Here is a 27940-nt window from a genome sequence, read left to right on the forward strand (position 1 = left end):
TAAAGTAACTGATCCTTATTGACACCAAAATAAGTCCATATTGTTTTCCTCATAGAAAATTGTAGCAACTGTGTTGGTACTATTGAGAAAGAAAGGATTTAAAAAAAAAACATTAGTTTTCTGAAAGAGTGAGTTTAGGTCCAAAACACACTGCAGAAATAGTCCAGTTTGAGACCGCTTTAACTGTCCTGGGAACTGTAGTTTTGTGAGACATTTAGCCTTCTCCGTTTGTGATGTTTTTCTGTTTTACTGTCAGACTTGCTTTTCATTTTCTTGGGATTTAATATTTTATTAAACTATGCCTTAATGACAAGTGACCATATGCAAACAAAGGAAAACAATCTCTGCGTGCAGTTTTATCCTCTGCCATTTGTCATTTAATTTTTTTTACCATACTAATAAAATGTCCTCTATGTACCATTTTATTATGTGCCATTTGGTTGTGATCTTAACTTCTTTTTTAAGTATATGAACTGTAACTTGTGTTTACTTATGAAGACAGAAAAAGGGAACCGTGGCAGCGCCTCATTTTTATTTCAGCATGAGCTTTCATATATTTATATTTATACCATTCATATCAACCCACTTCTTCAGATACAGCAGAGAGAGATTAAGGACTCAGGTTATGAAGCATATTTATACAGTTGTGGGAGTGAAATAGAATATAAAAGGATCCAGTGAAGGTTGTGGCCACACTGAAGTCCAAAGTCAATGCTGAACCCTTGACATTATAAGAATGGGCCCCAAACTGTGCTCTTTAATTTGGACTTCAGCTCCCAGAACCCTACACTATTGGCCGACATGGCTGAGGCTTCTGGGAACTGAAGTCCAAAATCCCTTAAAGAACCCTTGACATTATAGCAGTCGTCCCCAAACTGTGCCCTGTCAGGGATCGGCCCATTGGCCACATGGCGAGGCTTCGGGAACTGAAGTCCAAAAATCCCTAAAGACCCCTTGACATTATAACAGTGGTCCCCAAACTGTGTTGGACTCCATCTCCCAGAATCCAGGGCCATTGGCCAACATGGCTGAGGCTTCTGGGAAATGAAGTCCCAAAAAAAACCAAACTCTCTTTAGAACACACAGTTTGGGGAAACCACTGTTGGCAACTCTATGGCTCTTTCTCTAGGGAGCGTCTAGGCCTAGCCATGCGCGGTGCATGCTGGGAGGACGAACCCGTCGCCTTTCGCCGTCGCACAGCGCGCATGCCCCAAAGGCCGGGTTCTGATTGGCCAATGCTCCCCAAGGCTTTATTGTGACGTAATGCCCCACTCTTCTACTTATCCGGTTTTGGCGGTTTGCACAAAATGGCGGCGAGGAGGTTTTGCTGAGGAAGGACTGGAGAGGCGCGCCTTGGCTGAAGATGAGCGCCAAGCCCTCGCCTCGCTCCTGGGAGAAGGAGCACCTTTGGTACGGCCTCCTGGCCCTGGGCTTCGACCCTGAGGGAGCCTCGGCCGGGAAGGTATCCTGCCACCTCCACCTGGGAATGTGAGTGCCACCCCAAACCCACAAGAGAGAGAGAGATATATATAGGCTCCATAGCAAAGTACAATAGCATCCCAAACCCACAGAACAGGGATGCCTTTATGGGCCAACCAAAATATATTAGTGTGTCTATATAGATTTATATATATATATTGGCCCCATAGCAAAGTACAATAGCATCCCAAATCCAGGAAGTAGGGATACTTTTATGGGGCCAACCAAAGGGATAACATTGCCCCCTAAATCCATAACACAGTGATACCTTTATGGGGCCAGCCAAAATGCACAAAATATATGTTGCAAGCCTTTGAAGCTCCACTGGCTTCTTCATCAGGCAAAGAAAGGTGTTCAACATCATACAGGAGAAAGGAAACAAATTGATGGCATTAGTCATAGCTCTGCATTTGGTCAAGATGTAGTTGATGATGGTTGTCCCCAGTTCAGATGGTGTGGAAGGGTATTCCTGCATGTGGGCCCTCCTCCTTCTGTCCCTGTGGGTTGAAATGCACAGTTATTAACAAACCTACTGTCTTTGTTACTGTATAATACACAATTTTTTTGAAAAAAGGGCAAAATGAGAAAGATAATATTACAAATCAACTACATTGGTGCTTTAAAAGGTCTTCTTTCTTCTCTATCGAAATGGCAAGTCGTATGGTAATCATAGCTTCATAGAGTGGGAAGAAAGGAAGCAAAACAATGTGTATGTCCCAGTACTTTCTGTATTAATGTATGTGTGTGTGTGTGTGTTGCAGCTTGTTGTGCTTGCAATAAAACAGGGTCCTGGACAAATAAGTAACAGAATAGCTGCTAGAATTTCAGGGGAGTCAAGCCCAGACCAGAGGATTCCTTTTTGGTTAATATCTCATGTCTGGCTAAGGGAAGAACATGCCTGATGGTTGCGGTTGGGCATCACAATAAACAAATGACAAATGGGAGGTCTGAGTTTGTCAAACTGCTTGCATTTGCAGAGGGAGCAATTGGGCAGCTCGCTGTCTCATTCATGGCTAACCCAGTCTTCTCAGTGCTGTCGTAGTGTGGCCTTTATATAATGAAATGCGATAAAACTCCACAGACTTTCCAAAGGAAGCCCAGTGAAGACAAATGCTGTTCTGGTGGAGGTTTTAAGTGGTTGAGGGTGAAAACATTGTTTTACTGCTGTCATGAAGCTCATCCAGGGGACTTTCCCATGGAGGAAACAGGGAAGACCTAATGAGCATTCCAGGATAGCACTTGGGGTAATTATATTCCTTTTCCTTGACCGCTGTCAGTTTTATAGTTGTTTAATTTGCTGATTTTTCTTGCTTTCAAAGGGACATGTTTGATAAACCGAACAAAGATGCTTTTCATATCGTTGCGTGGTTCTTGTTTTCAAAGCTGGACCAATCACATTGTAATGAGACCTTCAGGTAAGAATAACATTTCTCTGATATCACTGAACAATGCTTTATTACTCAAAATCTCCTTAAGGTTACTGAGAGTTGTCTACAGTTTATGTCAGTCTTGTTAGCTGAATCAAATACTGGCCTGTTACAGACTGCCAAAATGAAGCTGCTTTGGGTCTCTTTGGAGGTATGCTATTTAAATGATGCATGCATCCTAAGAATCCGGAAGCTGCACCAAAAGCTGCACTCCAGTGCTTAGGAATGGAGTGTGGCTTTGGCGTGACCTCCGGACTCTTAGGACCCATGCATCATTTAAACAGCATACTTCCAAAGAGACCCAAAGCAGCTTTATTTTGGCAGTCTGTAACAGGCCACTGTTTCCCGGATCAGGATTGGCTCTGCCTTCTACACTAGTACACTCTTTCTGGTGATGGTTAATTGCAAGCTTGCCAGGTTGGTTACTCTACAGCCACAGTACCCTGGATACTATGTTAAAGGCTAGATATACAGTGCACCCTTTTTTTACCCGGGGGCTCCGTTCCAGCCCCCTCCACATAAAAAAGTGTATGTTCGAGCCCCATTGAAAATAATGGGGCTTGTGCATGTCACGGTGCACAGCGATGGGCGCGCACCCCATTACTCTTAATGGGACATGCTGCCCCTTGCACCCCATGCGGTCCCTGGTGGCTTTCATCATATGCTGAAGCCGCGTATGGTGCATCTGCGTATGACATGGGTGCACTGTATTCAGATGGCAACTTCTCAGTCTGCTCATATAAATTGGAAGGATGAAATGTACCCCAGTATAGCCTATAGAGTATAAGATACATGGCATAAGTTCTAATGCAAGCAATAGGTTTGGTGAGAGTGCCTGTCTGTATCAGTCAGGATTCTGGTCTGGAATAAATGCCATATGCTCTGGAATGTAAACAAAGATAAGAAATACTTCTACCTTTGTATGCAAGAGAAGACAGTCAGTAGTCTGACTTGGGATCAAACTTCCTCACAGGTGCATTACCTGAGACAAGTAGGATAGTTACAGCTTCTGCTGACCTCTGGGCGGAGTAAGAGGTCAGAGATGTGAAGCGCAGATGATGAACCCCTCTGGAATGAGTTCATTTTATTTGGTCAGGTGTAAGGAGAGAAACAAACCAAGTAGTAGCTCTTATCAGGCTCCTTTCAGAATGCCTACAACACAGAAGACACTGCTCCTGATAGCCCTGACATGTTGTCCAAAATGCTGGTAAGGCTATAAGTATATAGCCTGGTTGTTGTTATGCTATTAAAATTTAACAAGGGGATTATCCCTTGAATGTCTGTGTAGTCACAGATGTCTCTTTAGAGATGTGTAATTACTCAACAGATGTGATTGCATTGTTAAGAGGATTATGAATATGGTACGAAGAACAGAATTCTATGCTTCTAAAAGCTTTTAAGTTATATCTATATAATGGGACACCATGGGAAATTATGGAAGAATGTGATGATGTTGATGTTCATAAGACTGTGTTAAATGATTTTGAAGGGTTCAAAAGAAATAGTGTGATATGTAGGTAATTCATAATAGATCTACTCTTGTTGGATGAGAAATAACTTACTTATCTGCCTCCTCACCCCAATGAGGGGGTAATGCTGATTAAATGGTGGGGATTGTGGTTAAATGGTGGCACAGTGGTTAAAAGCTTGTACTGCAGCTACTTACTCACTAACCATAAGGTTGTGAGTTCAATACCAGCCAGGGGCTCAGTCTGGACTCAGTCTTACATCCTTCTGAGGTCGCTAAAATGAGAACCCAGCTTGTTGGGGGCAATTAGCTTACACATTGTGAATCGCTTAAGGAGTGCTTAAGTGCACTGATAAGCATTATAGAAATGTACTTACTATTGCTGTTGGGATGTTACTAGCAAGCTCAAGAAAAAGTGTAAAGTGGTTCTTTGCCTTTCCCTCTTTTTCATATCCTTTCTTGAAAATTTAAACTATTTTTGTAGGGCTTGAGAGAGACACGAAGGGCTTCTCTACAATATCTTCAGGCTATTATGTTTTAAGTCTTCTTTTTGTAGATGAAGTTCGTTATAGAGTCACAAGGTGGTGGAAGCACAGACTTGTGATAAATTGAAGAACTTGTGCTTCCTTTTGAAGTCTTTATAAGGGTGTGTTAATGTTTGTTTTTGAAAAATACAGCATTACTGAAATACTCTTCTTTGAAGAACATAGCTATGCATGAATAGTAGTTCCTCACTTCTATAAACACTGAACATTTGAAAAAGAGTGGCTAGGCTCATATGAGTTGAGGCACTCCTTGAAGATCTTGGGCTCCTTGGAGCATAATAACCTATTCTCATACAAAGCTTACCATGACTAATAAATTAAAAATAATTTTCAGAAGTTATTTATAAACTATGTTAAAACAACTAGCAATGTGTTCTTGTGCGTTTTTGCTCAGAAGTAACTTCACTGAGTTCAGTGTAACTCAGATGTTGTGTATTAGAGAGTGGTATACCTGATAAATAGATTTTAAAACAAAAGAGATCAATTAAATACATAATCTTGGTAGATCAAATGCTTATTGGAAAAGGGATGAAGTCTGAGAAAGTGGGTGAAAGACTTTCTGTGGCAGAGCATTGCATAATAGAGTTACTACCCAAAGAGAACGTTCTCTATTGTGTTCTGAAGGATGTGCTTTTGCCACTGAGAGAATGTGGAAAGGACCCTCTCCATTTGATATTAAAGAGTGGGCAGTCTACTTTGATTTGAAGATCCTTTAAAGATAACGAACAAAGTCTTTCACTGTTCTGAAATTATCTGGAAGGCAGTATAGGTGTTGTAAAATAGCGTCCATGTGCACTCAAGGCAGAGAGTCGATTTAAATCCTTGCCACATTATTTTAGAAGAGCTGAAGTTTCTAGGGATCTTCAGGGATAGCGATAATTCCTTGCAACAATCATTACTTGATGCTTTCGATTTTCAAAGCCAACATGGTGTCATTTTGAATTTGTACTACTGAAACCAGTCTGAGAATGCACTACAGCTTTGTATGTATAACTCTAGAATGGATAGGATGAGGCGTTTCTTAAATTATTCTATATCAGCATATTCAGTGGTGGGGGAAATGATGAGAGTGGTAGTACCAACATTTGGAGGGTCCCTATTGCCCACTGAGGCTCTGCAGAAAACAAAATATCTTGCTAATGTTTTCATGTAATACCAAAACCCTTTTTGTGTTATGTCAAGGGAGATATTTGGCTTCTTGAGCATATTTTGAAATGTGTCTCTTTCCTTTCCTTTGGAATGGAAAGATTTTGTTTTCCACCTACAGATAAAAAGACAGATTCTGAATTTAGAAAACAGTGTTATGAATGGCTAAGAAGAATTTCAGTAAGTATTAGTAAGAATGAGTTGACGTCCATGTATTTGTCTCATATGTGTCAGGGTATGCCTGTGTTGGTCTATAAAAATATTTTCAGAGTTTGTATCATGATAATGGAGAGAATTTTTTGCATTGTTCTGTCAGCATTTTTTCACCCTTTGAAACTTTTCTTCAGCTGGGGAAATAATTCAAAATGACATCAAAGAAGCATTCAGAAGAGGGAAACAGCTTAAAAGGAAGGCCACAGTGCTCCCCACTCTTTTAATTTTTTCCCTCTCATTTGTTTCTTCTCTTCGATACACTTAAAAAGTGGAAAGCTTGCCTTAGCACCATCAATAGTAACAGTCAGTGAAGTTTGTTGCACTTAGGAGGAGACTCTACAACACTTTGAGGCAGCATATTCCACAGGTAAGAGTTGTTAGACAGTGGAATATGCTGCCTTGAAGTGTGATTGAATCTCTTCCTTTGGAGGTTTTTAAACAGAGGCTGGATAGCCATTTGTCAAGACTGCTTTGATTATGTATTCCTTTATGGCAGGGGATGGACTGAGTGGCCCTTGTGGTCTCTTCCAACTCTATGATTTTGTAAATTTAAGACGATAAGATTAATGTATCTCTTAAGATTCCTTTTTTTTTTAAAGTTTCCATTTGGTATCCTTTATATAGCATGAGCATGAGCATTGTGCCTAGCACAATGGGCAAATGTTGTGAGACTGAAACTCCCATCAGCCTGAACTAGCATAGGCCAATAGTGAAAAGTCTGGAGAGGCACAGTTGCCCATTCCTGTCTTTGAGGACATGCAGCTGAAATTAAGACAACCAGTGCTAGCATGAGAATGAAACTGATTCTGCCATGATACCTTGAGAGCATAACAAGGCTTGTTGCTGTAGTGCTGTGACTATGCGTATACGTACTGTGAAAAATCACTTGTGTGGCACAGGAGAGAAGAGGGATTACATTTGCAATCTGTTGTACCAGAATGGCTGCTTCATTCTGTACCAGCCTCAGGTAGTGGTAAGACTTGGTATAGTGAACTCTGGCAGGGAAACAAAAGCTATTTGGCACATTCTGCTTGTTGGCATTTTTGGTTGAAGTGAATATAAGCAGGTAGTAGCTAAAGCATAATATAAAACATTGTATTGTAGGCTGCAGTTCACTTTTTCAAACTCATTCCTCTTAATCCTCTTAATTTAGGATGAATGTGGAAAAAACTTCCCTCCAGTTGTGGCATCATTATTCCTTTCTCCCGGTGGTCCCAAGTTCATTCATCTCATGTTCCATTTCTCAAGATATGTCATAATGCAACATATTAAAGCAGATTGTGCAGGTAAACAATAGTGTTACAGCAATATATAATTCTTGAAATGCTTTCTTTTTGAAGATGGTACCTAATTTGATTTGGGGAAGTTTATGCCATAAAGTGAGCCAGTGTGGTGTAGTAATTTGAGCATTGGACTACGACTCTGGGGACCAAGGTTCGAATCCTTGCTCAGCCATGGAAGCCCACTGGGTGACTTTAGGCAATCACACTCTCAGCCTCAGAAAGAGGCAAAGGCAAACCCCCTCTGAACAAATCTTACCAAGAAATCACCATGATGGATTCACCTTGGAATTATAAGTTGGAAACGACTTTAAGGCACACAACAACAACAGTGCCATCACTTTTCCTGCATAAATCTACCTGTTACAGAATGTCTGCATGTTGTAGAAGATTCTGAAATGTGTTTATGAGTCCTATTAAACCAGGATATATTGTAGAATACACCCAGCTTTCTTGTATGGCTGCAGACTGCTGTAGAAATTCTTCAGTGATGAACAAGCTGTCTGTTACGGCATTTTGCATACCATTCCTGCCATGGGTGACTGTTGCAGATCCCCTGATAAAGTTCTACAAAATAGAGTTTGAAAACCGTAGTTTTCTTGTTATCTATGCTGTGTTTAATGAAAGCACTGGAAGTTTTGCTGAAGGATGGGATAGAAAGCAAGTAGTACTGAAGCCCACGTATTTTTGTGTACATAGTAGATTGCATGTGTACAGCTCTGCACAGGGATCCTTGAGCTCTCATCCTCATTTAGAGGAGGGGTCCCTAGTATAAAAGACTTGAGAGATGCAGCATAATGTTTTACTTTTTATTTAGATGTTGACATACCCTGTCCAGACGCTGTGAGTTCAAAATCGCCAGAGTTGAGTATAGCAGATGCAAAATACCGTGTGTCTCAAAATCGATTTTTACAAAGTCTACAGAAAGAAGACTTGCTCATTCAAGAGCTTCAGAAAAAATCACAGTAAGCTGAGTTTTTATAAATTTGTAGATTTCAGATTGTCAGTACTGGATATTATGTTTTTATGTATGAGGGACTGCTGAAAAGTTCTCTGCCTGACCAAGAAGAGAATGACATAGGTGCGGTACATACTGCCAACAAGCAGCATACCGGCACTGATTCTAGGGTTAGGGACTGTGTGGCAACCGCACAGTCCCTAACCCTAGAACCCATGGGTGGCATAACAATGGCGGTGCCCTGCATACACGGGCACCATCATTGTTATGTAAGCGACGTGCGGCGTCTGCACGTCGCTGAGTATCGCTTACGTAATGAGTGTGCCAGTGGCGCACTCACGTCAGCCCTGCAGCGGAAAAAGAGCCCACTTTCCCTGGGTTCTTTTTCCTCCAGAGGGAAGCCATGCGGTTTGGCGGCTTCGATCTGGAGGAAAGTAGGTTGCCAGCAGGCTGCCCTTTTTGGGCAGTCTGCCCCAGGCCTTAGAGCCATGAAACTTAGGTGCTATTTCACATATTCACCATTAAGTTTAATGCATTTAGCACATTGTTTCTCAAGTTTCTTTAACCCTTTCCCCCAAAATTCTGATGTCTGTTCTCTGAAATACTATTTATTTATTTGGACGATTTATACCCCACTCTTCAGCCAAAAAGGCTCTCAGAGTGGCTTACAGTTCCCTGACACAAAATGAGAAGGGAATGGCAGTGAGTAAGGGGATCAAGTCCAACAGATCTTTTATCCCTTTTGAGTCCGGGACCATGGCACATGGACTGGAGAGAGGGCCTTTCTTGAACACTCTTCTCCTGTAGCTATCCCCTCTGAATCATTCGAAAATTTTCTTACTTTCCACCTTCTTTTAAAATTCGGATGGAGTAAGATCTAGTGCGTAGGGTGGATGGTCTATGCACTCAAACCCCAAGGATTCTTCCAAACATCCATTATCTTGCCAACCCTGTGAGCAGGTGCATTGTTCTGCAAAAAGAGAACATTTTTCCACAGCTTCCCTCACTGTTTTTCGTTCAGTGCCACCTTTAAGGACTGTTGTTTGGTCTCTGGATTATAGTGATGTAAACATGTTTCATCAACATTGATCAATCATTCCAAAAAAATTAACACTGGATTTCTCAAAATCATGTAAAATCAGTTTGAAAGTATCCACTTGATTTTGTTTCTGGTCAGAAGTCAAACATTTCGCCATCTCCTTGGCAGACAGCTTCTTTATAGCTCATGATTCCTCTGTGAAAAAGCGGAATATAAATAAATGATTATTAATTATATTATGAGTTATAAACCCAATGTGTTCTCAGGTAAATGTTTTAGCTGAGATTCACTGATCTGCCAAAATCGCAATAATGCATTCAACAATTTCAGCAGTTGACACTGTTGAAGGCCTCCCAGACCCTGCTAGATCTGTGGTCTTACTCTCCATGCTGAAGGTTGGCACACCTCTTCTTCACAGTTCAATATGATCGGCACTTGTCACTCAATGTTTGCATGAGACACTCATGGATTTCCTTTGGAGTTTTCTTCTTTTGGGACAGGAACTTTATACTAGCCCAGAGTTCAGCACTTGAATATTCCACATTTTTTGGTGACATGGTTCTGTCAATGATCTGAAAAAACCCAAAATGTAGAGCTGTGATCCTGCAGATTGGCAGTTTACAAGACAAAAGAACACTCTTTCAAGTTATAGCTACAAAATTACATTCAAATTTTGGGAAGTGTGTCAGGCTGGGAACTTTTCAGTACCCACTTGTGTTATATTGAAAGCTCCAATTGTAACAAACACTGAAATAGTTTGAATAACTCAAACTGTCACATAGTGGAAGATTATCCATATTCTGTCCATATGGAAAAGAACAATGAGTTATACAATAAAGTTCATACAGTTCTCTTAATAGGAAGATGACAGTGTATTACATAATTTTAAATCTCTACCCATTTGCAAACAAAACAACTTCCCTCAATGCAGCAGGGAGAAAGCAATTCTAAAGGGTTCGTCAATCCTCCAGAAGAGACTGTAGGGACTTCAGGGTTATGAGAAGAACAGAAAATCTCACTGTGAACAGCTCTTTGGTCCAAAACACACTGCAGAAATAATCCAGTTTGAGACTACAGTCGGCCCTTCTTATACAGGGATTTTTTATACACGGATTCAAGCATACACGGTTTGAAAATGTTCCAAAAAAGTATAAATTTACCTTGATTTTCCATTTTTATAAGGATACCATTTTGCTATGTCATTATATCTAATGGGACTTGAGCATACACTGATTTTGTTATACACGGGGGATCTTGGAACCAAACCCCAGCGTATAACAAGGGTCCACTGTACTTTAACTGCCCTTGCTTAATTCTAGGGAATTTGGGGAACTGTAGTTTTGTGAGATATTTAACCTTCTCTGTCAGAGAGCTCTGGTGCCACATCCTCATCATCCTCATCCTCATCATCATCAACATTTAGTTAGAAAGCGCTGTAAATTTACACAGCGCTGTACATACAATCTTTTTAATTAGACGGTTAAAAACTACAATTCCCAGGATTCCCAAGTACTGAGCCAGGGCAGTACTAGCCAGGGCAGTTAAAAAGCAGTCTCAGATTGGATAATTTCTGCAGTGTTTTTGGACTTTTGTTTCTGCAGTGTTGTTTTCTTGGAAGTAAGGAGTACATGGTTGCTCTTATCATTTGGGAATGAAGCATTAGGAAGAACTTTGTGATTGTAAAAGCTGATAAATGTCTTGAGAGTTGGTACACACTTCTTTATTGGAGGTTTTGAAACTGAGGATACATGGTCATCTATCAAGGATGCTTTAGTTGTAGATTCACTCACTGATAGTAGAGAGGGAGAGGCCTGGAAAATATTGAAAGAAATTTGTTTTTCCTGTTTTTCTTTTAGAATGTTGAATAAAATGTTTAAAGCAAGGTATCCATATATTCCCTCACCCCTCAAATATTTATAATAACAACAGGGAGACTTATTTGAGCCGGAATACACTATCTTGTCATTGCAATTCCTGGTCTTAGTATCCTTCTGTCACTTCTTTTTATGGGAATGACTGGTATCTGTTTAGCACAATGGAAGACTAGAGGAGACAAAATAATTTTCTGAGCTTTGATATTGTTGATGGTTTCTTCTATTTTTATTTATTTTGCCTGCTCTTTTTATAAAGTGGCAAAACCAAAGAGGTCATTGTAGTTCAGTTTATAACAAAAAATTAAAATAACTTACAGAATGGGCAAATAACGTTACATAGTTGTAGTCTACTGTATGTATAACCTCATATTCCTGTAGTAACAAAGTGCCTTTCAATCTGCAAAAGATGCTAATTCCATATAGTCTCTCCCCCCCCCCCCCCTGTATTTCTATGCTTTACACCTCCCTCCCATTCCATGGTTTTTTTGCCCCATGGTTTCAACATTTCTGAAAATTTTGTATTTCTAACTAGCAGGCGTTTATCGGGTTAGCTTGCATTAATCTCGTAACTGGATTTTAAATTTTATTTTTCTCTCTACAGGCTTTTAACTAAACGAATAAGAGATTTACGATTTGAAAATGCAGATCTGGACAAACAGCTCCAAAAGTATGTGTATTGTGTTAACTTGCTTACATTTGTAAGTTTCTGTCCAAGATGATTCTATAATTCTATGTTTTCCCTCTAAACTGTTTTTTTAAATGCGTTTTCTGTGTAGCATTACATTTCATGGGTATGATAAGTTATGAGAGAAAGAAGTTTTAGATATTTATTTATGTAATTTTGTGCTCTATCTTGCTGAATGGCTTAAATTTATATACCATTGACAAAATATGTTAAGATTTAATTAAGAAGTATTACTCCTACTGTCAGTGAAAACTATTTCGTGTTTTTTCTTGGGCAGAATAGGAAAAAGTATTCCTCAAAATCAAAGTATCACCACACAGAGAATCGAAAAGGTAAGGATCTTTGCCCTTTTACTTGCAGGTATATATTTCCATTTTGTTATTTTTTATTATTATTTTGGCTTTTTCAAGGTGTTTTTTCATTTCCTTTTCCTCCTCTCCAATGCCCCAAGGTTCGCTGTTCATGGGAAGTCATAAAGGAAGCACTTAAACTACTGGACAAAGAAAGAGAAGTTGTGGATTCAATTGTTAAGGGTCATGCTGACCAGTATGTATTAGATGGCACAAGTGTTGCTATCAGTATTCCAAGGCCCCTGCTTGAAAAAGTTGAAAAGGAAATACACAAGGTAATTTTTTGCTTTTTAGACACTGCATTTTATGTTTCTAACTTACGTTTCATTTGCTTTAGCTGTGTGGTATTGAATGTCCATTGGTTATTGTGCTTAGATTAGAGAAAGAAAAGCCAAGAATTTCCTGCTGTGATGAGACAAGAGAATTAATTGAATTCAGCTGCCTCTGGGATTCAGCCCTGACCTGACTGAGATTGTCAGGCTCCTTTTTATTATTATTATTTTGGTGACACTTGTTGCTTTAACACACCCAACCTCCTTCCTTATCTTTGCTGGGAGAATTAAGATGGATTGGGTCTGACCCTATCTGGCAATAGACAGAGAAGGGGACAGGGAAGAAGCTGTAGCAGTGGTGACTGAGGGAGATGTCTGAGGTTCCATGGGGACAAATGAGAATGTAAAGAGGGGAAAGAATATAAGGGCCAGCTGACCAGGTCACTCTGTGAGGCCTGTGGACTGCAGACACTACAAGTGCCACAGCATGCATGAGTAGGACATGTGGATAGAGTTTGGAATGTGAGATGATTCTAGGATGATGAACTGCTGGTTGTGGGTTAGATTCTCACACCCTTTAGTAGAAATTGGAAACTGCAAAAACCTCAGACGTTTTCAGAGTGGAAGACCTATTGTACTCAATTTTTTTTGTAAAAAAACCAACAACCTTAACTTTTTAAGTTAAGAAAAGGCACATTAGGCGGGTTTTTTTGGATCCTGTCTTATAAATTTTTAAAAGTTTTCAATTCCATATAAATGTTTACAATAATTTTTTTCTAGGTATCAGCCTAGAAATTTTAGTTAATTTTAATTAATATCATATTGCTAGATATGTCAAGAGGCGTTACTATAAATAAGGGGAAATGTTTTTATGAGGCACTGTGTCCTGTAGAAACACTTTCCTTACGATCTAATATATCATTAGCTATAAAAGTTGGCTTGAATTATGTCTTCACAAGTGTTGAACTGCTAGATGAAGCACAAAAAAGTAATTCTCCGGGCATCCTATGCAATATTGAACTGTGAATTCCTGTTAGGATGAATAGCCCATAATTATTAGGAAGGATTGCAGAGTAGGGGACAGATAACATTATCTATCTAAAGTGAATGGCAAAATAGATGTTTTCCACATACATTTGGAATTACTTAACCTGTGTGACCCATTTTGTCCATCATATTCTAGTGTCAGGAAGATTTATTTTTAACCTGTGCATGGCTAATGGTAGATTTGGTAGGAGAGCCAGTAGGAGAAGCTGTATGTACATTCTACAGTGGTAATAAATTGCCAGAATATGGAAGAAGAAATAAAGAGAGAAACTCAATTATCATAAATTTAAGAGCACAGCCATTTTTGCTGTATCTTTATTGAATAGTAACTAAATCACGGTTTCCCCCCTCCATTTGTGTTACATTATGCACTATTCCTTTTCTACTGTTGAATGGTGACTGGGTCTTATGACAGCATATTTATGTACTAAACTCCTTGTTTTCAATGTTTATAGTTGCCTGTGGGGAATGTATATGAAGAAGGAAAACTAAACATTTTAACAGTCATCCAGTTACTAATCAGAGCCATAAAAATGTTGATTGATGAGCGTGGACACACTGATAAGAATACACCAAAATTGGATCTTCAGTATTTTGAAGGCAAGACCAAACTCCAGAATGAGACTTTCTTGGGACTAAAGTCACTTAGGTGAGCATGGAAATCTGGCATTCATATTGAATTCTGTGGGCACTGCCTCCTTCCAGATTAACAGGTAAAATCTGAGTGTAGATTTATGCATCCATTTCACATGTAAAAACCTCGATTTACTTAAATTATGGCCTGAACTTGAACACTCTTCTTCTGCTCAGAATGCACAACTTATGGCTGAAATAGATGGCCTGAAGGAGCGGCTTGAAGCTGCCCTTCTCAAGGCAAATTGGTGGCCCCAATCCGCCTTGAAGCCACCCAAAAGTGAGCGGTAAAGAGTTGCTCTTTTTCTGGGCGGCTAAAAGCCCTTTTTTTTCTGGCTGCGACTGCTGGAAGCTGGCTTTAAGGTGCACTGGCGGCATGCAGCATGTATATGCTGTGCTGCTGGAGTGCCTGGTAGCTGGGCCCATATGTGCATAGCTGTCTGGCTTTAAGCCAGCTTCTGGGTGTCTTGGGGGAGTGTGTCGTCTGCACACCATGCCCCCAAGACACCAGGAAGCCGGCTTTTTATGCTGGTCCGTTCTGGACCTTCTTTCATTGTTTCCAGGGTTTGTTAAACTACAGTGTCCCCATGACTTCAGAAGAGGAAATTATGGTTTGAATAGTCCCTTCAAACCAGGATCAATCTTGGTTTGCAGAGATTACTTAAACCAGATTTTCCTACTTCGGAGGTAACAGAAATTGATTCAACAAGTTCTGTAAGGTATGTGGGGTGGAAGGGAAGATGGTGCATGTGAATTATCACTTGTTCCTGTTCACTGTTACATCTGAGCAACAACACTGACCTTTTTTTTTTGTATTTTGTTGGCTGAATAAAATTTTAAACAAGCTGATATCCATAGCATCTGTAATGAAGCATAGCTAGGACTATTTGCTCAGTCCTATCATTAATCTAGGCTTGCATTCTTTAATTGGTTTCTGGTGATCAGATTTATTCGTGTCTTTTGTGTATTTGCCAAATAATGTATAAATATATATAGATTTATTGTGATCCACTGATCAAACATCAACAAACATCAATCAACATACAGTAGATAATAGTTAAAATTTCACTTATAAATTTATATTAAAACAAAAGAAAGAATAAAATTTAAAAGTATAAAGTCATTGTAAATGTATGAAATCATTATAAAATTTTAACAGACTAAAAGAATATTATGAAATTTTAAGAAACCATCTTACCATTTTTGTATTTGCCAAATGTAGTAATTTAAAGAAACAACCCTGATCTTGAGTACTTCTACAATTTTAAATTTGAGTAAGTGGCAAAAGCAGACTGCCCCTTCCAAAACCAGATTGAGGCCCGCGGTAACCACATGCCAGAGCCCCAGTCCACCTTGAAGCCGCCCGAAAAAGGAGCAGCAAAGAGCTGTTCCTTTTTTGGCTGGCAAAAAGCTAGCTGTGGCACCCACATTGGGATTGGAAACTGGCTTCAGGGTGTGGCGTGTAAACACTGTGCTGCTGGAGTATCCTGAAGCTGTCTATGTCTGGGCAGTTGGGAGGCTTCAAGACATTTTGGGGGCATTCAGCATGTAAATGCCATGCCCCCAAGTCACCTGGAAGCTGACTCTAAGTAAAACTTGTGCTTTTGCAGTATCTTTTTGCTTACTATGATTATGAATCACAATTAAACTGTAACTAATGTACAGAGGAAATACCTTACGTTTGACAGCTGCTGTATTTACATAACAAAACGCTTGCATTTGAAGTTGCTGGAAAAACCTGTTCTTTGTGAAATTTGCATTTGCTTGAATAAAAGTAATGAACATAACCCAATAAATATCTTGGGTATTAATATTTTTACAGGCTAAAATTAAAACATGAGGACCATATATCAATAAGCCAATCAATTGCTGAAAAACAACACGAATGGGATTTGAAATGGAAAGCCTATCTTGGCCATGCACCTTTTGATTTAATTAAATATCCAAACTCTGTAAGTATTTCCAGTGCAGAAAAATATCTGAGCATGTACTCAACAAGAACTATATATACTTCAAAAGGATTTGTCAAATGCAATGGGAAGAAATTGGCCTATAAAAATCACAATAGAAACATCTTTTCTCATTGGACTAATTATTAAGCTAAATGCAGTTCTAAATAGTATATTGTTATGACACTTAGAACCCTTCAGTATTTTTAGGATGGTTAATGCCATGCATTTGAGCCATTTTAAATAGTTGCATTTATGGCCACAATAGTTACCTTAAAATCTCTCTGTTTTCCTCCTCACCTTTTTACTACTGAAACCTTATATTGCAAAATATGAAGGAAACAATTTTAGATTTTAAAATAGACTGATATAGAAATGTTTTAGTTCATATAAGTCTAGGTTTTTGGATATCAAAACATTCTTAATTGTAACATTGATTTTCTTTCTTGTTTTAGGCACTTGACTTATTACCAGCTATGTCACCCCTTTCTTTTACTCCTGCTACAGAGGAAGCTTATAAAAGCAGTGTTTTTGGCCAGTATCCTGCATCAATTCCAGGTAAGCTTTAGAAGTTAACTTTTTGGTTGCCTGATCTAAGGGCTTTAGTTGTTCCTTTAAGCTGAATTCATATCTCAAGAACATGGCAGTGGGATTGAAATGTTCAGTAAGGAGTGTCTTACTCCACTAACTACTTTTCAGAAATAAGAATGTTTAAGTTCTAGAATGAAATGAAAACTTTTCATAAATGACAGCTGTATATAAATGTAAATAAATATTTTGGAAAACAAGTAAACAGTGCTTCATTTTCATAGGCTTAACAGTGCATGTGTATGTAAATGTTTGGCAAAAAGAGACAGAACACTAGTTTAGAAAGCAATAAAATATCATGGAGCCACCATTAATATCACCATGGGGGCCAGCGTGGGGTAGTGGCTTGAGCATTGAACTATGTCTCTGGACTCCTTCCCCAGAGTGCATTCCCCACACAGCTTCAAATGTGCCCCCCTCAAACATTGTTTCTTCTACTACCTCTTCTCTCAACCTGTTTGATGAAATAAAGCAGGAGCAGCAGCACAGCTTCAGCCTGCCAGCCAAGCCTCAACAAGGCTCACAAAGCTTAAGCAGAGTCCCAAATTCGAAAGCTTTCTTTTGCTGCCATTTCTCCCTTGCCACCATGAGCTCCTTGCTCCAGTTGATCAGTCTATCAAAAAAATGGCACTACTCAAAGCCACAGAAGCAATGCCCTGTGCCAAAGCCTTGCGAGAGTTTCCCAGCCACCGCCGCCACTACTAGCTAAGGGAGTGAGCTTGCATGGGTAGGCAAAGAGCGGGAGACACCACCACATAAAGCAATCAGTGCAGTTGCATGGTGGTTTTAAGGGACCCTGAAAAGAAGCTTCATGCAACCCTCATTTCCATCATGGTTCTAAAGGCCACTGGTTTCCCTTGTCTTTCTTGCACACCAATAGTTTGACTGAAGGCCCTCCTGCCACCACCTTTCCTTCTCACCACCAACCTGCTGCCCCCTTTCCCCTTCTGCTGCATGTGTAAATGCCGCACCGTAGAAATGCTGTGACACCGCCCGCTGTGTAGTCATCGGGATGGTGTGATGCCAGCTTGGGGGCATTGTCAGGGCATGTGCCATGTGTATGCCACATCCCCATGCCATCCCAAAGCCGGTGTTTTTTGCTGGTCTGTTTTGGCCCTTAGACTGAAAAACATTGCAGTGGGTAAAATGCAAACAATAGCAGGAGGGAAATTAGTCTTGGACTATCCATAGTTGCCCACTTTATCAGCTGACTAAACTGGTTCCTTGTCCTTTTACCAATGTGTGTATTTATTCCCAACTGTAAATGGCAAACTGGATTTGCTATAGATTTCAGGTATTCCCACAATTTGCTAGGCAGGTTGCTAATATATGTATAACAGCTGAAGCTTTATCCATGCAGTCTGAATCAAATGAGGGACATTTGCTCCTGTCCATAATAAAAGACATCTTGTCTTTTATATAAGTAATATTTAATTAACTAGAAGGCTAAATTGTGATTCTAATTTTTAAAAATTTGTTTTAGAATTAACCAAAAAGAATCTCCAAGTAGATCAATGTAAGGGAGCTGATAAAACATCAGGATGTCAGGACTGTTCAACTGTGGTAACTGCGGAGAGGTATGATTTATGCATATCCTTATGTTGCATATTTGATCTATGAAAAATAGAGGGACATACATTGGAAAAGATTGGGTTGTTTTAACACTTCTCAGGTTCTTGTATTTATACTTCTAAACATGAGATTATCTAGGGCAAAACTGGACTAGCTGCAGCACCCAAATCCTTTTTTTGCAGCTTGTCAACACTGCCTGAAAAATGAAGTTTTAAAACACCATGAAAATCTGTTCCATGGTAAACCACTAAATGCACTGACATTGTAATTGACCAATATAGTTAATTAAATAATTGTTGGCAAGCTATAATTAAATGGAAAACTGGCTTTTTATTTGCAACGGGAATAGGTTTGCAAGGAATTCACGTGCCATGTGCTCTTGATGTGTTGGTGCTGCTGCTGTCACTGTCCTATTAATTGTGATCTCCAAACCTGAGAGAATCAAATTATCATCTGTTCATTTTTATTATTTAATTTCTTTTATAATGAATTTGTTTAAATGAATTTAGACTTTTAGGTATTTTTTAAAAGAGCACAGAAAAACTTAATCTGAAATGGGAGGCTTGCAAGCATATGGCCAAAGCAAAAAGTGGCTCCTAGTCACCCCACAGTTGTCCTCCCTTGGCCTTAAGAAAATGTGATTGGAGGTGCTAATTTAAATCTAAATTTGAACTCTTTAGTACAGCCTAACAATTAATTAGATATTTGCTCCCTTGTCTGCCACTTTCACCATTTCCTCATACTTTGGAGTCACCAGACCCATTGGGAGCAACAGGAGAGATAAATGACTTTGCTTTACTTCTTCTGTACTTAGAAGTCAGCTTCATGGAAGGGATCACTCGTGCTTCTCCTTTCAGGTCTAGGAAGCATCTCTGGAAAATGTAATTCTACCACCAACTTGTACCTTGTAAATGCAGTTCTACATAAAATTCCTGTTTTTGAAGTCTTTTGAACCACATATCCAGCTGATTATTTGGCCAGCTATATATGTGGTTTTCTTTTTGCTCTTGTGGTCAAGTGACTGGAAGAGGCGAGTTAAAATCCTAAACTACAATGAATAGTTGCGTCTAATAGGGCAAAACTTAGTATTTTGACTCCAACATCTTTTGTGATCTTTACCAATGTCTGGTTCAGCGGTTAAGATTCTATCTCTGACACTTGCAAGGCTGGCAGTTTGAGACCCAAGTGCTGCACAACGGGGTGAGCTCTCATAATTAGTCCCAGCTTCTGCCAACCTAGCAGTTCGAAAGCATGTAAAAAGTGCAGGTAGAAATATAGGTACCACTTTGGTGGGAAGATAACAGCATTCCATGAAGCCATGCTGGCCACATGACCATGGGATTGTCTTTGATATCATTGGCTCCCTTGGCTTAGTAACGGAGAAGAGCACTGCCCCCTACAATTGGATATGACTAGACAATCTTGTCAAGGAAAACGTTACCTTTACCAGTTTGCAATTTCTTATAGGCTATTTAAAAGCATTTCTGTGAAATACAAGATAAAATATTTTCAAATTTATATGTATACCTGTTGCTATAATCCAGAAGTGGGAATTATGCAGCCCTCCAGATGCTGGGCTACAGCTCCCAGCATTCCGAATCTTTGACTGTGCTGGCTAGAGTCAATGGATATTGTAGTTCAACAACATCTTAAGATCCACACAATTCACATCCCATCTGCACTGTAATTTTTTATACATCTGGGAGGCTGATACTCAAATAGAGAAAAGCCATGCTCTACTTGTCACAAGCTCTCCCTATAACAAAACCGCCTTCTGATGACCGGGACGAATTGAGGGAAATCGTAACGGACAGATACGGGGCACACAACTTCCAGCAGCTGAAGAAAATTTTTTTACATAACTTAATTGTATTTCTGGTAATATTCATTATTTTTTCCCTTAGGAATATCATATTTTCTAACCTGGCTAAGGAATCTGAAAACAGGAAGACTTTTGAAAAGGTAACCCATCTCTAGCTTATGTATATTTTACTGGGGAGTGCCCTTGTAATAAATTGACCAAGTTCTTTTTACTCTGCTTATGAGTGGTCTTGAGTTCTTGTTTGATGAGATAGTGTAGATTTAAGAATTAATATGTTCTTTTGAGACAGTCAAACTGAGTATGTATGCCTATACATATTCATAGACTTGAAAGATTCTTCACTGAAGATTCTTCACTTCTAGGAAGCTATCAGCATGTTTATACTGAGAATTTATCACATGCATAATATGCAGCTCAGAATGGTTGTTTACTTTGAAGAAACTGAATCACAGACTAGTTGGTTCACCAGACTAGTTGGTTCACCAGTTAGCTCTCCTAGGAGTTCAGAAAGTGCAACCCATTGGCCATATGTAACCCTAAAATCTCCTTTTTAAGCCCCTGTACTGCCTAGTTTCTTTCCTGCCCAAAAATGCCTGTTGTAGTTTAATTGCTACAGCTAAAGACCTCCAGCACAGTTTTGTTTAAAACACGTCCATCACCAACTCCAAAATGTTCTTACCCATGTCAGAATTAAAGGCTGAATACAGACTGGTCACGTTGTAGAAATGACAATACAAATTACCCATCAGCTTGCAAAGATCTTATTAATTGACTATACTGGATTATATAACCCTGCTTGATGGCTTTGGTTATTACAACCTGTGCTAAATTGAGTAGCTTCTCTAGTTATTTATTTGTAAAATGCAATGTAATGCAGTGTGGATTATATGTTGCTAAATTCTATAATCTCTCAGATGCTTAGGAAGACTGGGTTGTTCCAATAGCAGCATCCCAAATTCTACTTAGCACTTATGAATTGAATACAAGCACAGTTCAGTAGTTGTGGCAGTGGTACTGCTTTAATCTGCAGTTATGACAAGTATGATAGTTTCCGTTTCTAACCAGTCTTAAAATATGTAAAACCTGTATTTTTTTCCTCCCCCAGGGATCAAATGCTGACACTCCTACAAGGACAGAGCATTCTGATTTTCAAATCTTAAAATACACAGGGAGAAAAGGTAAACCAGCAGAAGTTGGGAAGAAAAGACAAACTAATGTGATGCGGACTCCATCTTCAGTTAAAAGAGAAGATCTTCTGAAGAGAGCGCAAGAGCAGCTGGCAGAAGAGGTGAGAAATAGTTTGATGTTGTTTAATCATTAACATTAGTGCTAGAAGTTCACCACAACTGAAATGTTTTTTTTTTTTTGGCTGTACTAATTTAATAAATACTTAAGTTGCCAAAGGCCTGTTACAGACTGCCAAAATAAAGCTGCTTCGGATCTCTTTGGAGGTATGCTATTTAAATGATGTATGCATCCTAAGAATCCGGAAGCTACACCAAAAGCTGCACTCCGGTGCTTAGGAATGGAGTGTGGCTTTGGTGCGACCTCCGGACTCTTAGGACCCATGCATCATTTAAATAGCATACCTCCAAAGAGACCCGAAGCAGCTTTATTTTGGCAGTCTGTAACAGGCCAAAGAGCAGAACATTGTCAACTGCAGTAAAATGAACAGTGGAAATAGGTCTAAATTTTTAGCCCTCATTACTTCTTCATCTCTGTCATTTTTCACTCCTTATAAACATAATAATAGTGAGAAAGGGTCTATAATTAAGGGAAGAATATAAATGAGGGTTGTGTTACTCAAAACAGACTTACTGCATTTCATGGACACATAGTAGTAAGGTGTGACTGTCCTTGAATTTCAGTCCTATGTCTATATAGTAATACAGGCAAGTCCTTTTCATTTGGATTTGTACATACAGAGACAGCTCCTTCCCCCATACAAATATGTTATCCATGTAGGAATTTTATTTGTATGGAGTGGTTGTTAAGATATAAATACAGCCAAACCATTCTGAAGTATTGGCAGCAATATAATTCTTCTTAAGCTGCTAGGTTTCCTCACATGGGGTTCTCATCTGTTACTCATGAATTTTATATTCTGTGTACTTTGGCTTCAAAACCCATAGCTACAGTACTCTGGCTCATCTCACAGGCTGTTATCCTTGTAGTACAAAAATTCCAGCAGGTGAAAAAATGCTGATCCCTACTTAGTTTCAGAACTGGAAGGTCTGAGTTGAGGAGGGCACTAGGTTAGCTAGCAGCTGATAAAAATTGGTTGTGACTTGAGTGACTGCATTAATTGTTTTTAAAGTTGCTTTAGCTTGGCAGGACTAAATGAGTGGTGATTTTCTGTTCCAGGTTTTCACAAAGCTTCTCTGAAATGCTTCATAGGAAAACATGAGTTTAGAACTTGACTGAAACTCCATTGTTATAATATAATTTCTCTTAAATTTTGGAATTGGCATATTCTTATAGGTAGCAAATGTGGTAGTGTCTGAATCACCACAAAATGCTGGAGGAAAAGGAAAAGATCTGGATAACCTGGTTGACACTTTAATCTCAGATCCTTTCTTAACAAGGAAACAGATTCCACGCACTCCAGAAAATCTGAGTAAGTATCTGAGTGAGTATGACTGTTAGTTACATAGGGAGAAACCATGTTAAAATTAGTGTTAAACTTTTGGGGACCCAGTTCTCTTGTATGATAGATCCATATTACAAAAAGTGAGTTTCTTGATGGATCAGGTGAAATGGTCATAACATCATAGACTTACGATCTGTTTTGGGCAGCTAGTGACTGTATTCTTGAATTCTGAAATATGCAAAATGGATTGTTTAAACTAGTATTCCATAGTTACGGGATTGTACCAAGTGTAGAGATATAACATTTCCAGAAATGTTAAAGTTGAGGAAAAGAAACTATTTCTTCAATTAAAAAAAATTTTTTTTTGAGAATTGAAAAATGCTAGCACCCTTTACAGACTAAAAGTCACTTTTTTACTTTTGGAACATAAAATTTGTTACATATATCTTTGCTTGACATAAAATAATCATGTTTGGATCTTAAAAGTACAGTTTATTCAGAAAATAATTACACATAATTCAGTTTAAAAAAAAAAGAAACAGAAATGGAAATATAAGGTTTTGAACTGTAAAATCTAAAACTAACTTAAAAAAAAAACCCCACAGAACAGAAGAAACTGTTTTACTAATTATAACTGTTAGTAAGATACTGAAGTGTTAAGTAAACCCATAGCGCTCATTTCCCCTGAAAAGGACTGAGACGTGTATACCAGGACCAGGAATTACAGTGATTGGATACTATGCAAGCTTTTTTAGGCTTTCTGATGTGGGAGAACTGGCATATTTTTCTCAATGTATCAGAGACATTTCCTAGACCCTCACTGCAGATTGTCAGTTGATGATTTATTCACCCACTTTATGGAACACCAGTTTCAGTAGTACTGCTATAGAAATGAGGAATGACATAAGGAGCTGGGGATGTTTAGCCTGGAGAAGTGAAGGTTAAGAGGTGATATGATAGCCCTGTTTAAATATTTGAAGGGATGTCATATTGAGGAGAGAGCAAGCTTGTTTTCTGCTACTCCAGAGACTAGGACCCGGAACAATGGATGCAAGCTACAACAAAAGAGATTCCACCTCAACATTAGGAAGAACTTCCTGACAGTAACAGCTGTTTGACAGTGAGACACACTCCCTCAGAGTGTGGTGGAATCTCCTTTCTTGGAAGTCTTTAAACAGAGGCTGGATGGCCATCTGTCGGGGATGCTTTGATCTGGATTTCCTACATGGCAGGGGGTTGGACTGGATGGCCCTTGCGTTCTCTTCCAACTCTATTATTTTATGATTCTGTGATTCAGAAGCAAGTTGATTCTGACAATTTTGTAGAGGGATACTTTTCTGTGCTGGCCTAGATGAGTGATGTGCCAAAGTGTAATTTCCATTCGGAAAGTGGAACACAAGTTGTTAGAGCTTATCAGAGAGCCAAACGATAAGTGTGATACTTGTCCCAAATAAGTAAGAAGAAAGACTTCATTAACTGGGAAAGGCAAGCATTAGCTCCACCATACATTTCAGTCTGTAAAGGCCAGAGATATGTTCTAGGTTAGTATTTTAATATCCATTCCCAGAAGACCAGCCCTTCGATCAGCCCAGTAAATTCCTCAGTGTGAGGCCCACATGCAGTTGATAATCCATTGTATACTGTAAATGCAGTCTCTGTATTAGTATTTGGCACCCTAAGAATTTTCAGACTAAATGTTACACATAACATTTTCCTGATTCAATTTTAGTTACAGAAATCAGAAGCTCATGGAAAAAAGCCATTCAGGCTGAAGGATCTTCAAACGCAGAATCACATCATACTGAAGCAACAAAAGACATACCACAGGTTGCAGTCCCTGCATCTGGAAACCAGACAGATTCAAGTATGGCATGCTTTATGTCATTGTGCATGTCTGACTCAGCAGAGTCTCCCCTCCTGGCAATGCAGTCTTCAGATAGCTTAAAGCAGACAGTTATTGGTCATAATGAATTGTCAACCCACCAAGGATGTGCATTGGATAACATATTTTTCAAGCAGGGATTGACACATGTTCCAGAATGTTGTGTAACCGATAATCCAGAGGTAGGCCCCAAGGCTGTAAATAAATATGTGAGCAAACAGTGTTATAATCTGGGGAACTCAACAGAAGCGTCACCTTATGTAGGTAAGAATTCTTCAACATGTACAACTTTATCGTGGGATACTTCTCGAATGGTAGGTGGCACTTGTACTGATAGCCAAGAAGCTATCCATTTTGGCATACTTCAAGAAACTCTTCCAGAGGAACTAGGGTCTGAAAGTCTTAATAGTATTAATGATTATGAGTCTGATGAAGTAAGAAAAGAAAACTCCCAAGACAGCAAGGGTTTGCCTGATTATCTGACAGAAAATGAGCACAAATTGGATTTATATTCTATTCGGGAACGATATAAAGCATTACAAAAGACTCTTTTTGACAACTCATCTTCTAGAAATCAAATTTCAAGGTGCAGATCAGACTTCAGTCTTCATTCAGTGGGCTTAGAAACAAGTGATGTGCTTAGCTCTTCTGGAAAACCATATGCATTTGATGCAGAACTTGTCAAGGCACCAACACACACGACTCTTGAAAGAAGGGTCCCTCTCTCCCCTCAAGTTCCCTTTTCTCCAGTACAAGCAAGAGAGAAATTGGATGTACAGAATCAAGGAGATCTATGTAATAAACTGAAAGGATAGTACAAATCTGACCTTGTGGCTAGAAGTGTTCGTGGTTTTTGTGTATGGGGTGAGCTTTGTATTTCTTTGCAGAGTACCTAGAGATGTGAAGGCCCAGACAAATTCAGAATTTTTTTTCCAGGGTTTTTCCAAAACCAATTTTTTTCTGGAAAAATTGAAAAAAATGCATTATGGAATATTTTCTTTTAAAATGACCAATAAAACATTTAAGGCAAGATGTTCATATGTTTATTTCCCCATGTTATCTTTTATCTTTTAAAAATACACTTGTCCCTCCATATTCGCTAGGGTTAGGGGCACAAGACCCCCGTGAATATGGAAAAAACGCAAATACCCAAAACACCATGTTTTTACCTGAGATGACACCCCTCTAGGAATCTCTAGGTCCTCCAGTGCAACTCTGTGGTCAACGTCCAACAGACACTGATCATAGAACTGCACTGGAGGAGCTACAAATGCCTAGTAGAGTATTCTCTCTAGGAATCTCTAGGTCTTTCAGTGCAACTTTTAGTTAAAGTTGACCATAGAGTCACACTGAAGGACCTATTAATCAACTTCGTGAATAACCAAATCCGCAAATATCAAAGCCGCAAATATGGAGGGATGAGTGTATATAGCAGGTAAAGTTTCATATAAGACTGCACAGTATCCTACATCATTGCTGTTGTTGGTCTTGGTTTTCTTTTCGCTGTTCTTTTTACGGCAATGTTTTATGTCTTCTTGACACTATGGAGGACCAGAGAAGACAAATAATTTTCTTTGTTTTACTGATGTTCATGGTTTCTTCTGTTTTTATGGGGTTTCCTTTTGCCCTTCCTCTAACTGGCAAAAGAAAAGAGGCTCCTTACAGTTCAAGACCTTGTAACTTTGTAACATTTTTTTAAAAAAAATCAAATTAACAATTTTTTCTAAATGAACATTACTATTAATCTATCAAATGTTAAACTTCCATCTCAAGTAAAATGATATATAATGTATTTTAGGATCTTAAAGTAATGATTTTCAGTCTGTAAAGGGGGCTAATATTGCATTTTTTTCAATTTTTCCAGGTTTTTTAAAATAACTCTTGGAGTGCCACTATTATTATTTATTATTATTATTAAACTTTATTTCTAAAGCGCTGTACCAGTACTAGACTACTGGTACAGTTTTGTAAAGCACAAAACAAATGGCATTTCTCCTGTTTTCTCCATATGTGCTAGTCTTAAGCAGTCATGCTATATGGGGAAAATAAGAGATCAAAAGGCTTGTATTAGAAACAAAAGAACCATGCAACCAAAGTGGCTACTACTTTCTCTCCATTACGCAATACCACATTACAAACAGCATTTTAATTTTGGGATTTTAAAAACCAGTTTGATATAGCAAGGAAGTTTGTTTGTTTTATAAAGGAAAAAGGGATTTGAATTGAATCTAGTTAAATCCTTCTCATGAGAAATCAGCTTTCATCAATAGGTCAAGGAATGGGTGATTCCTCTTGCCTCCCCCCCTCATTGTCACCTACATGTGTGAAGAATTTGGGGATACTTTGGAGCAAATTTGAGGTGTGTAGAAGAATGTGTGGCTGAGGAAAAGAAAAGGTCCTTTTGGACAATCATACTTCTGCTTATTCAAAACTGGATTTCATCATTTGGCTCTTATCAGTAAGAATGGTTTCATCAGATACAATTTTGATTTTTTAAATTAGGTCTCTTTCATAAGTTGCTTGTGCAAGGAGAATGATTTCTCAATGTTAAAATGTGTTCCTGCAGGAGAAACATATTTTCCAGATCTCCATATTTCACCTTGCAAATTCTTTTATCCTCAAGTGATTTTTCTGGAACCACACTTTTAGTTGCTATTACTTTTGAGTATGCTAGAAACTAGAAGCTCAGCTGGTGTGGACCAGCATAATGGCATAGTGAAGATGCAGCAGTGTGGCAGGACATTCCATGGCTGTCCATCTGCCATATTTCAAAGCCATGTTCTTTGCAGAATCTAAATGTTGATAGCAATGGTGTCATTCATATATATAAAGTCCCCATTTCACTTGAATTGTTTTCAAAACATTTAAAATTAAAATTGATTTAAAACAGACTTCTACCCCCATACATAAAAGCACAAGTACTTCTTTGTCCTTTATGCTTTGAAATATATTTTTAGCCAACTTCAAATGATTTTGAAGAGCATATTTCTTTTTCAGAAAAGTAGTATGAAGGTGGATGCAGAAAAATCTTCATCTGCAAAGATCTGTAAAGGTGAAGCTACTCTATGGTTATATACAGTTATGATACACTGACTTGAGATACAATATTTGTACATTCAAC

The 27940-nt window shown here is 38.8% G+C and overlaps 1 protein-coding gene and 1 non-coding gene across 3 annotated transcripts; both read left to right on the forward strand.

Annotated features, from left to right (window-relative positions):
- The first annotated feature begins 1266 nt into the window (after nucleotides 1–1266).
- Nucleotides 1267–25994, forward strand: HAUS6 (HAUS augmin like complex subunit 6). 2 transcript variants are annotated; one of them, XM_042455306.1, is made up of 16 exons: nucleotides 1267–1488; nucleotides 2799–2894; nucleotides 6167–6245; nucleotides 7432–7564; nucleotides 8376–8523; nucleotides 12031–12096; nucleotides 12392–12446; nucleotides 12566–12739; nucleotides 14239–14432; nucleotides 16239–16368; nucleotides 16821–16923; nucleotides 18437–18530; nucleotides 20430–20487; nucleotides 21453–21635; nucleotides 22829–22964; nucleotides 24667–25994. In XM_042455306.1, the coding sequence occupies exons 1-16, from the start codon at nucleotides 1364–1366 to the stop codon at nucleotides 25632–25634; spliced, it is 2742 nt and encodes a 913-aa protein (XP_042311240.1). In that variant the 5' UTR covers nucleotides 1267–1363; the 3' UTR covers nucleotides 25635–25994. The 2 variants fall into 2 exon arrangements, with proteins under 2 accessions (XP_042311240.1, XP_042311241.1); XM_042455307.1 differs by lacking the exon at nucleotides 6167–6245 and having other exon boundaries at nucleotides 1471–1488.
- Nucleotides 20226–20356, forward strand: LOC121924558. Its single transcript, XR_006102663.1, has one exon.
- Nucleotides 25995–27940: the final 1946 nt, after the last annotated feature.

This window comes from Sceloporus undulatus, chromosome 2 (assembly GCF_019175285.1).
Source record: "Sceloporus undulatus isolate JIND9_A2432 ecotype Alabama chromosome 2, SceUnd_v1.1, whole genome shotgun sequence".
NCBI classification, from domain to species: Eukaryota; Metazoa; Chordata; class Lepidosauria; order Squamata; family Phrynosomatidae; genus Sceloporus; species Sceloporus undulatus.

Bases quoted from the DNA above. Each gene is read 5' to 3' on its own strand.
- HAUS6 (XM_042455306.1), top strand. From the start codon at position 1,364: ATGAGCGCCAAGCCCTCGCCTCGCTCCTGGGAGAAGGAGCACCTTTGG. The intron at 6,246-7,431 runs GTAAGTATTAGT...CTCTTAATTTAG, and splicing joins AATGGCTAAGAAGAATTTCA to GATGAATGTGGAAAAAACTT. The intron at 12,097-12,391 runs GTATGTGTATTG...TTTCTTGGGCAG, and splicing joins CTGGACAAACAGCTCCAAAA to AATAGGAAAAAGTATTCCTC.